Source organism: Neolamprologus brichardi, chromosome 18 (genome assembly GCF_056152115.1).
Source record: "Neolamprologus brichardi isolate AB-2024 chromosome 18, ASM5615211v1, whole genome shotgun sequence".
Taxonomy (NCBI): Eukaryota; Metazoa; Chordata; class Actinopteri; order Cichliformes; family Cichlidae; genus Neolamprologus; species Neolamprologus brichardi.
In genome coordinates this window covers 14,513,206-14,526,457 of record NC_142121.1, presented here as the reverse complement: position 1 = coordinate 14,526,457, position 13,252 = coordinate 14,513,206, and the positions used below count along the sequence as shown (strand labels likewise).

Below are 13,252 nucleotides of genomic sequence, written 5' to 3'. Positions count from 1 at the left end.
ACTGTTGATGCATGACTTGTTTGCTCTCACACAGCGTGCTACTCATGCTCATCAGCCTCATCCAGATGACCATATGGGCAGAGAGTGAGCATCAGATTCTCACCAGAGAATTCATTAGCAGCCTTGAAATTGCACAGTGCCATCATCCTTCTGTTTCTTTGAGGTAGCCAATGGAATTCAGACTTATGGGCAGCCTGAGGCAATGACACCACCACTCACTGAAGGAGAACAGTAATTGGACTATGTGTCAGAAAAATCCAGGTTGTGACAAGCCACTCAGCACAGTGTCGCCTTGGCCCCCGATGCAAAGCCGTCTCGTAGCCACTGACTCAACTGATCTGCGTAGTTGCTTCCTTAGCTTTAGGATGGAGGTCAGTGGAGTCACTGTAGGTCAGCAATGTGAAAAGCCTTTCAGTTCCTCTTTTTGAGCATCCCACCATAACACCAAGGAGCTTTGAAAGAAGCACGGGAAGGCTGAAATATTTAATAGGAAATACAGCACTTCACATTTACATTACACCACACTTCATATATAGCTCATGAAACTCCTTTATTTGTGACTGATGGAAGTGCAAATCAGCTAGAAAGGACTGCACAGAGCATGTGGAAAGCATGTTAAACAGATGTCAGTTGCAAAATAGATTCCCTCTTCAGCCTTGCTATGCTTCTTTATACGTTTTTTTTTCCCCAAGAGGAAAACATTGTGCTATTTTGTACTGACACAAGGAGACAAAGCACGTAGATGTAAAAGACAGCAGAAAAAAGTAATAAAATTACAACAAAAAAATACTGACAAGAACAGAAGCAATCGTAAACATGTTTTGCATTTAGACAGTTCAACAATACATTGCATGAGTCTTCATTTAAATATTATATATAAAAGTGACAGGTGTTCATTATAATAGACAATAAAAATAATGCTTAACAGGGTATTTGTTAGTGTATTCATTAAACATACAATATGTACACTTTTATACAAGCCAGTCAGTCTAAGCAAAAAAAACTTAATTTTTTCCAGAAGAATCTTTTGTTCAGCTTGATGTTTAAAGTAATTTGGAAAGTGTCAGGTCAAAGCAATGTGTCAGACATTATTGATTTTTAAAAGTTGTGTAAGACGAATCTCCACTTGCAGGCAAGAGCTTGTCAAGCTTGACTGTAGCTCGAGAAGCGAACTCTTCCACAGGTCAGGTCTAAAAAAAAAAAAAAACAGCTGGCTAGCAAAACATTTAAAGTTGTTGAATTTCGGTGTGTGGCTTTACAGTATATTACTGTCCTGCGGAGTAACACCTCTACATTTGCATGACTTTTTCATGTTTTCCTCTTAACCGGTGAGACCTTGATGTCTTTTCTTCCACCTGCTGTTCGTCTATGTAGCGTTAACTCCTCGTCCTCTCCAGCCTGTTGCTTGGCAAAGTTGACAAACACCTGAAAAACCGAAAGTGCGCCAACATTTTAACGCAAGTGATAAATTATAATGCATAGGATTGAATCACAATTTATTTATATCCAGCTATACATAAGTGATATTTAAATGTCAGGCTTACAACAGCAGTTATTAGCAGATTATGAATATATTTATCAACAACTATAATCTCTCCTATGGAGGGGAAGATGTGTATACACAGATGATGTTTAAATAAACCATGCTATTATATGAAATATGTTTAAATAAGAGAAGTTCTAGCTGTTCATGGTAAAACTCCATTACATGCATAATATGTTTAGTTATTTATGTACTCTTTATAAATGACACAAATTGCAACCTAAAGACTGAATATTTTCATCTATGAATGCAGCGTGTTATTATGTCCGGAGGAAGCTGACAGTTATTGCCTCCTTGTCATGGGACAAATAGCCTTCCGTTTTATTAACACAGTGTCATTTCTCATTGTTGTATGTCATCCCAACCTGATCCAGTGTTGTCTGGGAAACAGAGTAGTCTTCGATGCTGAGCCTGTCTTTATTGGCCACCACCAGCTGAAATATCCTCGCTAGGGAGGATGAGGCGATCTCGTACTGCAGCGTGTTGTAGTGCTTCTCCCGCTGAACGCAGCCAGGGAAACTGGTCTCCATAAAGCTCTCGACAGGCTCCAGCTCTGGGGACAAGCCTGCTTTAGCTGGCTTGATTTTCATCGTGACCACGTAGCCATCACCAAATCTAAATGAAGGAAACACAGCATCAAAACATTCAACATGTTTCCTTATGTGCTCTTATCATTAGTTGATATTAGCTAGAAATTGCCACTGTGACTAAATGACCACTTATATATTTAAATAGTAACAGACAAAATATGTCTTACTTGTATTTGAGATGCTGAATGGTACCCAGACACTTGAAGGTTCCGTTGACCATGATGGCCAGTCGAGTGCACAGAGCCTCACACTCCTCCATGCTGGTAAAAAAACAACAATAATCCATCTTTATTTTTACTGCTGCTGTTTCATGTTTATGAGCAATGCATCATCGTTTCATGGACCTCTGTGGCGAAATCAAGTGAATGCAAATGTGATTTCATCAACAGTTAACCGTTTGGTCAGCTGGTGCAGCAAATGTGTCCAGAGGATTTTAATTTCATTATTAGGCGAACCTGTGTGACGTTAGCACCACGGCCCTGCCATCCCGAATCACACTCATGATGGCATTCCACAGGAAGCGTCGAGAGTGGGGATCCATCCCTGTCGTGGGTTCGTCCTAAACGCACAGAGCCAGAAACAACCAACTTGAATCTCCGAGCACATAATTCCATGCAAACAGAGACCAAAACCTTTTCTTTATCAGCATATGGCAAAGATCTCAGATTTATGCCAATTTGAACTGATCTGCACAGTTGCTTGCCAGTGTATAAAACATTCGAGGCCAGGCTTGACTGAACCCATATGGCTTCCCATCTGGATTCATAGAGCATTTCATTGATAAATCCCTGCATAAAAATTTAAAATCCCAAACAATGGGCTCATGAGCTTTGCGTCACTGGCTAACTCACCAGCAGCACCAGGGCCGGGCAACCAATCATTGCGATAGCTGTGGAGAGTTTGCGTTTGTTGCCTCCACTGTAAGTCCCCGCACAGCGGCCTGCATATTCTGACAGACCCAGCTTCTGAATGCCCCACTCTGCAACCTAGATGGAGAAAAAGATTCATCTTTATTGGCTACTTGAATCCAAAACAGTGATCTTTTATAATGGACAACCCACCCGTTAAGATAGCATTTCATAAAATATCATAAAATGCATGAGCAAAATTAGTACAGAAAAGAAGAATGGGCAAATATTTTTAAAAAAAGAGAACAAGACCATTATGAACAAAGCAGATTTCTACTGCTTTGCTGAACTAAAGTGTCACTGGATTAGCCGAGTAAAAAACATCCTTAGCCTGTTCGATATGTAAAGCAGCTGGAGTCCAACTCACTCTGGGGATCTCTGACTCGGGCACCCCTCTGAGACGAGCGTAAAGGTAGAGATGTTCCCTGCCAGTAAGAAGCTCATCGATGGCATCAAACTGAGGGCAGTAGCCCATGTTCTGGTGCACATCCAGAATCTCTGTCAAGATGCTAAAAAACAGGACAAACAATGCAATTCAGTGCAGTGGGCTGACGGAGCACCTAACATGGTAGGAATAACAAAACATCAATCAATTCCAGAAGGGACAGATCTATAGTGATTATTTAAGAAAGCTATCCGAAGAAGTTCAGAAGCTGATTCCTCTCAATAGAAAGGGACTAAAACATTGCTTACCTAATCTTCTTGTCAAGTGTATTTAATTTAATGCCCATATTTGTCAGACAATAATTACTATCATTTGACACATCAGTGCTTCACATTCTTTGAATCCCTAGATATTTGTTCAAAGACATTTTCCACTTAACTGAGCAGGTATTCTGAGGGGAAAACTGTGAATTTTCAAATAACTGGCATGAAACTCCTTGACAAAATGAGAATTTAGACTTTGAAGTCGAATTGTTATTCAAGCCCTCCTAGGCTGCGTTTTTCCCCCCCAATCAGAGTATCACAGTGATGAGTTTAATAGTCTGATGGTGTTAACACACAGGTAATGTCAGGTTGACCTTCCCGTATTCAAACTGTCTTATTCAGTGAACTGTTTCTGGTTTTCACTCATCTGGAACTGTGTGCTGGATAAACCAAGAGCAAAGTTTTCTCTTTTTCAAATAAATTCCATTTGATGCAGGCCTGAACAGATTTTGTGTTCTACTATCCAGGGACCATTTTTTAAAATAAACTTTATGTACCTGTAACCAGCCACAGAAGCCTCTCCAGAGGTGACATCAGTGTCACCAGTCAGCATTTTGAAGGTTGTCGTCTTCCCAGCTCCATTTACTCCCAAGAGACCAAAGCACTAACAGGAAAAAACGCAAACAGGCTTATGAATGCACTTAAATAAACTCCCATTTATATAGAATGAAACTCATATTCCATCATATTCGATCAAGCTTGATTAGACTAACTGGAAGAGATAAATATAGAACTGCAAATTGCGCGGCGTGTTACCGTGCCGCTGTAATGCTCTAATGCCAAATCAGTTTGTCAGTTTATTTGAAGAGATGCAGAAAGAGAAAACTGACAGCAAATAGAAAAGAGTAGTAGGTCTCAATATAAATGTCCTCAGTGACTTTACCTCTCCTGCAGGGACTCCCACACAAATCCGGTCCACAGCTGCCCTCTTCCTGCCCACATACGTCTGTGCAGAGAAGGCAGAGAGACATTTAAGTTGTGTAGTGCTGCTCGAACAATAAGAATTTATGTTTAAAAAAGGTGGTGGATTTTTTGGGAAAATAGTTAAATTCATGTTTAGCACTGCATTAAGTTTGCTATCCAATATTTATTAAGAAAAGTTCTATGATTCTGGTATCAGGAAAGCACTCTCGCGTTACTTGAGACACAAACAAAAACAAAACAACTCCCAGCTTCTTTCCTGCTCCATCTCCATAGAGGGATTTACTTATGTTATTTGTGGGCTGTTTTGCATTATAATCTGAATTTCACAACTTTTATTTCTTTTTCAGGCACTTGCATGATGAGACTTGTAGCTGGTAGAAACATTGCTAATGAAATTAAAGGGAGCTGTAATTCCAATGTGTGGCGACCTTTTCTGTATTCAGTACTTATCCCACTGGAGTTTTTCTGAATGTTCCCACGAATACTAACCTTTAATGCCTTCCCCTCTTTTTTTTAATTTTTCATTTAACTGGATGCTGATGTGAATACAAATGAAAGGATGTCTGGAAATAAATTTAATTCTGAAACTGAAAATGAAATTAACAAAACTGGCCTGGAAGAAACCTTGAAACTTCTATTTCATACGGTCTTATAATCCAAAATGCGCAATGAAATATCACAATAAATATGAAATTAGTCGTTTGAATAAAATGTATACCTTAGAGAGGTCCCTGATCTGCAGAATGTCAGCCTTGTTCCCTCCATCGTAAATCCTCTGCCTCTCTGCTGCGACATCATCATCCTCATCTTGTGCAGGACTCTGCTTGTAGTCTGACAACCTGGGAGGTTTGGAAAAAAATCAGCAGCACTGAAGCTTCTAGTGCAAAAGAGCTCCTCTGCTTTAAATTCTAACCCTATGGTTAAGTTACTGTTGTTTATTTAAATTTTAAGCTAGTGTGCTTTTAGCTGTGTTCTTACCAGTGGTCCAGGAAGAATCTGTACTGGATCAGAAGATTAAGAATAAAATAAACGAAGCCTTCCACTGCCATGAAAGCAATATTTTTCCCCACAAAGTCCCATCGGAAAGGGTCCAATGTGTAATCTTCACCTGGAAACAGATGAGGTCCAAACTCAAAATTTACTACAATTTTCAGTGAGTGAAAGGGTACTTTATGCATAGACAGTACAGATGGTACAACACTATGCTTAATCTAGCCTATAAGATCTACATGTCATGGTCCTGAGTCGGTGACCCAGCGTTTTGTTGTTGTTATTGTTATTATTATTATTATCTCATGTTTGGGGGTATTCTGATTATGTATTTGGGGTTGGATGTTTCAGTTCTTTGGTTACGGGTTATGCTCCCGGTCAGTTTCACGTTCTTTGTTCCGTCAGTGTATACTTCCTGTTTTACTTTGTAGATCCATGTGTGACTTCACTGTGTTCAGCTTGTGTCTTCCTATCATTATGTGAATTAGGATCAGCTGTGCTTCCCTCCTGTGGTCATGTCATCTGTGTAACTCTGTGTTTTCTCTGTGTCTCTCTGCCCGGTTCATCACTCCGCGTTCTTATGGTTTCAGGTTAGTTCTTTAGTTTTCCCCAGTTTAGGTTTTGTTAACTCCCCATTCTGCTCTTCCTGTTTTTGCCACTTTGTTACTCGTGTAAATAAAGTTCACTCGCATCACAGTCTATGCCTGCATCTTGGGTCCTCCTTCTCAACACCACACGTCTGCTACCCCAGCCGTGACACTACAGTGTGGTATTAAGAGTACAAACTACTAGAAACTGCGAGAACCCAAATTAGCAATTTTGTAAAAGTTTGCTTGAATATTTTCACAAATCACACAGTATGAAATTTTATCAGCTAAAATGATGGATAGGTACACAGTACATACCAAAGCGGGCATACACATCAGTAACAGCCTGGTTCATGGCCATGTCTATCAGCCCCCGTCCCAGGCAGAAGTGAGGGAACACCAGCAGGACTTTCTTCAGCCCCTCATTGAACACAAGCAAAGACTGGCCACACAGAAACACACATATACACATTGAGTTTAAGTTACCTCAAACATCTAAATATAAAAATATATCACATAATTGCAACATCTTTTCTAAAAACATTTGAAATGCACCAGATGTTCTAAGAATGAACAGCTCATATAAATGCAAATATTCTACTTTGGTTTTGAGGGAAAGTTGAGGACCTAAAATATATTCATCCACTTATCCAGGTCATGGGGGCAGTAGTCTAAGCAGAACTGTCCAGGCCTCCCTCTCCTCAGTCATCTCCTCCAGCTTTTCAAGCCAAGAGACATCTCTCTAGCATGTCCTGTGTCTATTCTAGGTTCTCCTCCCAAAACACCTCATATAAGTGATAATCAGCTGACATTTCACCCTCTTTTCACCTGAGTTCACACAACATACAGCCAGAGATTGATGATTACAAAATCGATCATCTATCCTGGTTTCAAGTGCACTTCCGAACAGTGGAATCCACAGATGGGGTACAAAGAAGGCCCAATAAGGTCCACAAGCTAAGGTCTGGCTGTCACTCTTCCAGGCCGAGGTTCTGGTATCCATAGTCCAGGTGAGGTTCATTTGTTTCTTTTTTCTGTCTTTCTAGGGGTTGTCTGAATTGCTAGGTCTGCGCCTGGACCAATTTAACTTGGGAGACATAACCAGGGGCTCCCAAATCAAATTGGTATAAACATAGTTTCTCCTTGTTAAACTTTAAAAAGTTGCTGAAATTTTCTTCAAAGTAGACCCACCACCCAGTCATGCTTGACACTGGAGCAGATGTCTTTTCTTATGTTAATTGCACATTTGATATAAGAACAGCCTTCCTCAGCTGTTTCCTATTTTTCTCCCAAAGAACAAGACTCTAGAAATTAAGAAAGCGATACTTCCTTTCCGCTGAAATAAAACCTCTTTCTTTCCAGTGATCATTTTTATGTCTTGCTTTGCCTACACAGATAAGTCTAAAATATAGCAATTAATCTTTTAATGGGTTTTAAATGTATTCATGTAGAAAGCAAACAGTTTTTTCACCATAGAAATGCACAAATTCTCTGAAATCCTTGGAAATATCAGGCAACAAAAATATAGCCCATTTGACCTTCAGCTGCTCTCATGACTCATATGTCATGAGAGAAGCTGTGTACAGATGTGCATTGGACAGAACCATCTGGAGGGAAGGACAATCTCCATTTTTTTTTTTTTTGAGCAGGCAGTCACCTGTCACGATGAGAGCACATCTGCACATATGTGCCCTTTCCCTCCAACTTCAGTTTCCTTCTGCTTCTCTTTTTCCTTTATTTTCCACTTGCCAGCATAGGTGTTGGCAGTTGTTGTGGTCGACTTATATGTTCACACCAAACTGTCAATCAGGAGTCTAAAAGCCCTGCAGTTATTAGTTATCCCCTGCCCTGCAGACCAGCAGCTTAACTTCCCTCATGCTTCCCCAGCTGTGCCAAACAATTGATCAGCTTCTGTGTAAGCACCTACTATATAGCTGTTTTATAAAAGAGAAATTCCACTTAACTGCTTCAGTGTAAGGCTTCTAGTGCTCTGCGTGCCAGCTAACTGTCACATTGTCCTGACTTAGTATAGATCTGCACCTAATGTCATGAGTAACACCTGTGCTTTCCTGCTATGGTGCTAAAAAGCCATATACTCTCCAACAGCACTCCCCTGACTCTAATCCTAATTCTGATCATTCTGTCCCTGCTGGTAAACATCAGCAGCCATGTATTCAAAAAATATGGTTAAAAACACATTTTACTCATGCAGCCATCAGGGAGCAAGAATAAAATGACCATAATATTTACTCAGTGATATTACAATACATATAATAATATTATATAGTAGATATTATGACACCATAATAATGCTGTATTATAATATTTTAGAATATAAACAGTCACTGTTACAAAATACTGTTTGGTGACAGTTTTATCACTGTATTGTTTTATGAAAAAGCTTTTGTGTGAGTTTAATAAGGAACATTTGTGTTCTCATGTCTTTCTGCATTCATGTGTTGGTCTGTTCTTGCTCTTCTGTTTATCTCCTTTCCCACTGAAGAATTCTGATCCAATCTTACTTCCGATTTTCAAACTCAAATCACCTCAGTCTTTGATCCCCAATCAAACCATCACCTGCCGTTTCATCCAACTCATCCTCCAGTGTCTAGACTTTACAGGTCTCGTCCTGTTTCCTATCATTCAGAATCCTGTTTTGCTACTTCATCAAACCACCATCTATTAACTTTTCATGAATTATTCAGTTTATTTCACAAAAATTATATTCTCTGCTTTCAAATGTTCTCTCACTATTGTAAAACATTGGCTGCTTCATTCCAAAAGTAATAGCACTGAAAATGTTGCCCTGTAGTTACTGGTGAAGCTGAACTGGAATGCGAGTATAACTGTGCAAATGCAAAACATAATGTAAGATGTAATGATTAATTCAAATAAGCATTAAGTGCAGCGAAATGTTAGAAGGCTACATGATTTTTAATCAGTGCATACCCGATTGTTTTCAAACAGCTCCAGGATGAAAGTGATGGCGCTGCTGTTGATGCCTATGAACAGGTTGATGCAGGACAGAGACACATACGCTGTACTCGGGATGTTGAATATATAGGACAAGGGATACATCATGGGTGTCACTGACCACCTAAAGGCAAGAGATTAAAAGACAAAAACCAACATATTTTTTAAAAATTCTCAATTAAAAATATTTTTTTCTTTGTTTGTACTTTTCATTTGAACTTTTCTATTAACCTTTTGTCAATTATTTAGTTATTCAGTTATTGTCTTGTTATACCAAAGCAACAGAACAACAAAACTGAACCAAATTAAAGTAAACAACAGCTTACCCATAGAGCAAAAGGAGTGCTATTAGTGCTGGCAGGTTGGATGGTGATGTGTAACACTTTTTGTCAAAAGCCATGAAAATGCCAACTACCATTGCAGAGCTGAGAGTGTAGTTCATCTAGATAAACATGAAGAGTGAGTAAGAAGACAGAAATCTAATATTATGAAAAATAGCTCTGATATAGGATATATTAACATACAGTTATTACATTTCACTTAAGCCAGTCTAGCTTCACTTACCATGTCCCAAAAGAAGTTGGTCACCCAGTATACTACAGGGCTGACCCCACTGACGAACTGCAGGTGCTTGGCTTTGGTCACGCGCTCCTGTATGAGGTAGAGGACGAAGCTAGCAGGGATGAAGGACATGGCGAAAATAACACAGATTGCCACCACGGCGTCGACTGAAGTGGTCAGCCTAATGGAGGAAGCAGATGAAGTCAGTTCTGTATATTCTGGGGTTTGTTATTAAGAGACTAAAAACAATGCTGAATCCATGCTAAGTCACAAATGGTTTGAGGCTTTAGGTTTTCTCAGAATTAATAATGAGATAATTAAAAATAAAAGCATTTTTGGCTATAAATATATCTTTATAGTACTGTGCCAAAGTCTTGAGCCACACCACATTTCTCCTTTTTTCTGGAGAAGTGGAGGACAATCTTTGAATCAACAATAAGGTGAATCTTTGGGATTCAACTTATTGGTGCAACAATACGTTCTGTATTGTTGCACTAATAAAACTCTGTTTTCTTTGGCATTTTTACAGATTGAACTAAAGAAATGGGAACAAATGATGTGTTTTTGTGACAGGCTGCTAGTAACAAAGTGCTAAAAGATACAACTTCAAATTGGTTCTTTGCCAATTTTTCTGTTACAATATTCCTTCATCCCTTGAATTAGGTGCATTTTTTATGATTTAATGTTTCATAAGTCAGTTTTAAGTGGTTAAATATATTCCTCTGAAAATGGTCAGTTACAAAGTCTGAACTGAAAATGATTGAAAAAGAAAATCTTTCAAAGGCCGTCAGAAAGCTTCAGAACGCATTGCTCAAGATCACTTTTAAAAGAACTTCTGGCTCATTGGAAACAAAATATAAAGAAATCAAAGGTGGCCTGAAACCTTTGCCCAGTACTTGAACTTACTAGATATGTTAAGCCTACAGAAAAGACAGCCCATGTATATTAAGCTAAATCCAAATAATGTGATACTTCACAGCTTAACATTAGAAACACAGACAGTAACTTGCACATTTAGGTTCTGATTGTTCAGTTTCTTTTCATAATAAGAGAAAAATGATGAGTAAGTAAGTAAGACGTGATGAGTAAGAAGTGAATTTGACGGAGCCTGTCCCTAATCGCATCCTGATTTACTGTCCAATTTACACTAATGTGACTAAATTAAATGGCATCATAATTTATAAAATGAAAATGAAATTTGATAAATAAGAAACTGAGACAGTAAAGCCACCAGGAAAATGTTTATAGTCACTAGGGAGTAGTAAATCAAGTGAAAAGCAGGGGTCATTAAATATGGTATGTATAATAATATGCTGTATGTGCTAGTCATATATAGGCAATCAGTCTTCTTTTTGCATTTCACTTTGTGGATCATTAGAAAAGATCATAGGTTTAAGGCACTTCCCCACAGATTTCTACCTATGTCCATCTTTTATACCGTCTATGGTTGATTTACAGACTACACAAACACATACATTTAAACACAGCTAAAAAAAGAAAAAACTACAGTTATTACTCACACAGTGACTTCAGAAAGCTGCTCTTTAGTGAGGTTTAGTGGGTGGTTGATGGCAGTGATCCCGAACTCTACAGGGTTGGCATTTGTGGGTAGGAAGGCTCGCAGAATAGCATTATTAGCCACATTGATGAAGGCCACCATGGCGTGCCAGCCTTTGTTATTATACCACACCTGGCAGAGAAGAACAGAACTAATTGAGCACATCTCGCAACTGTGTGATCAGCCTGTTATACGACATAGAGGATCTGCAAATGTAGTCTTCAGAATAAATTTACAAGTGGAAAACATTTAAGCTAACTTACAGGAATCAATCAGAAAGTGAAAGGTTTGTAAAACAGAAGCAAAGTATTAGACTGTCAAACTGCTTTTGTTTACAGTCATTTCTGCCACTTTGCTATTTGTAGAAAAACCCACTCTACTATCAAGCTGCACACCTACCTTTATATTGAATTCACTTTCCATATATCGTAAGAAAGTGCCAATGTCCCTCAGGGCAAGTCTGCTATAGTAACCCTGCAGACACCAGTTCATTATTATTAATTTTTATTGACTTATTTCAAACTTGCACACTCGATCTGTAAATCATAACACAAGAATAATCACCCCAGTGATGTTGAGCATCCGTCCCAGCTGATGAAAAACGTTCCGGATGTCTTTAGGGTCCACATCCAGGATGGGGAGTTGCCCTCCAACTGACAAACCTCCATATCTGAGGACAGAAGATTTCCACTCACATCACAGTTCCTCACATCAGCATGTCTTTAACACATTCCCCAAAAATGGGGGAAACAAAACAAAAAAAAAACATTAAACAAAGAAATAAAATTGTTACCTTTGTTCATTCACCCAGTACTTGCTCTTCAAACTGTGAAAAGAAATGGAGAATGATCATTACTATTTGCTATTTGCCTTTCTTTTTTTAGCTCTTTGTTTTTTGTTTTGCCTTAAACCTTTTCTCCTTTTAATTTCCTTTAGGACATATTTTCCATCTCTGTGAGGGTTTTTAACACACTTGTATTTCTTCTTTAAATCCACCTGGTTTTACCTTTTGAGTACAGCTTACAACTACATTAAAACTCACCTGGTTCTAATAAGGCTGGGGTAGGTTTTGACCAAGTAGTCAGAGACGTTCCTGTCAGTCAGATCCAGCATTGTGTCTCCCGTTGGCTCCAGTCGCTGGCGAGGGGGCAGACCTCCTGCACCATCTGGACAGATGGGCATCATGGTCAGTTTGTTACTTGTGCTGCACTGGCAGGAAGGTGATGGGTTTCTCTGGTTCCATGCAGGACTTTGTAAGATGTTGCTAACCACTGGGGAGACATCAGGATACTCCCACTCTGGGGTCCTGTTACTGCAGGGAACTCTGGAGGGAGAGGAGTGAAGAAATTAAACTGCAAAGGTAAAATCACTCATGTGGTAAAGCTACTATCTATGCACTGTATATACTTAGTTGTAGTTTTAACCATCCACTGTATATTATTCAGCCACTGGATTATTCTTTTTTAATGAAGCTTTTTTTGCTTTTTGCAGTTCTCCAATAAATAATTTAAATGAAGTTCAATAAAGGTTTTTTTTGCTGCCCTAAATTCTTCATTATTTCATTTTTGTCAAAATTCTAAATTTTAATTTTGCAGCTCTTGTCCACTTTACTTATGCTCTCCAAAACTTTCCTGCTTTTCAAATTCATTGTAATATCTCTCTGTGCCTTTCATCCCTCCTCCTCCCTACACCCAGCTCATTCGGACTGTCCTTGGAGTCTCATCCGAAGTCTCCATCAGCCATCTGCTCATTCTATTTCAACGCCAGCAGCATCTAGAGATTGAGTGGTCTAGTCACTACCTCCCACCTTTATTCGGGACTCCCCTGTATCATGCTACTTGTTATTGTACTGAAAAAAAAAGTTCTGTTCTCACTGCTTTTGCTTTTTTTTTTTTTGTTTTCCTTCCAAA

At 39.0% G+C, this 13,252-nt stretch overlaps 1 protein-coding gene across 1 annotated transcript in view; it reads right to left on the bottom strand.

Annotated features, from left to right (window-relative positions):
* Nucleotides 1-551: 551 nt before the first annotated feature.
* The window catches only part of LOC102789304 (retinal-specific phospholipid-transporting ATPase ABCA4-like), a 42,808-nt gene continuing 30,107 nt past the window's right edge, over nt 552-13,252 (bottom strand). Inside the window, exons 29-47 of the mRNA XM_087831319.1 lie at nt 12,385-12,666; nt 12,136-12,168; nt 11,907-12,012; nt 11,742-11,816; nt 11,305-11,474; nt 9,788-9,965; nt 9,550-9,665; nt 9,200-9,347; nt 6,569-6,692; nt 5,652-5,781; nt 5,392-5,512; nt 4,633-4,695; nt 4,247-4,353; nt 3,409-3,550; nt 2,985-3,119; nt 2,589-2,692; nt 2,301-2,393; nt 1,909-2,158; nt 552-1,425 (exon numbers count right to left, since the gene is read on the bottom strand). Coding sequence (XP_087687445.1) covers nt 1,309-1,425; nt 1,909-2,158; nt 2,301-2,393; nt 2,589-2,692; nt 2,985-3,119; nt 3,409-3,550; nt 4,247-4,353; nt 4,633-4,695; nt 5,392-5,512; nt 5,652-5,781; nt 6,569-6,692; nt 9,200-9,347; nt 9,550-9,665; nt 9,788-9,965; nt 11,305-11,474; nt 11,742-11,816; nt 11,907-12,012; nt 12,136-12,168; nt 12,385-12,666 — 2,494 coding nt within the window. The 3' untranslated portion in view covers nt 552-1,308. The remainder of the gene's footprint in view (nt 1,426-1,908; nt 2,159-2,300; nt 2,394-2,588; nt 2,693-2,984; nt 3,120-3,408; nt 3,551-4,246; nt 4,354-4,632; nt 4,696-5,391; nt 5,513-5,651; nt 5,782-6,568; nt 6,693-9,199; nt 9,348-9,549; nt 9,666-9,787; nt 9,966-11,304; nt 11,475-11,741; nt 11,817-11,906; nt 12,013-12,135; nt 12,169-12,384; nt 12,667-13,252) is intronic.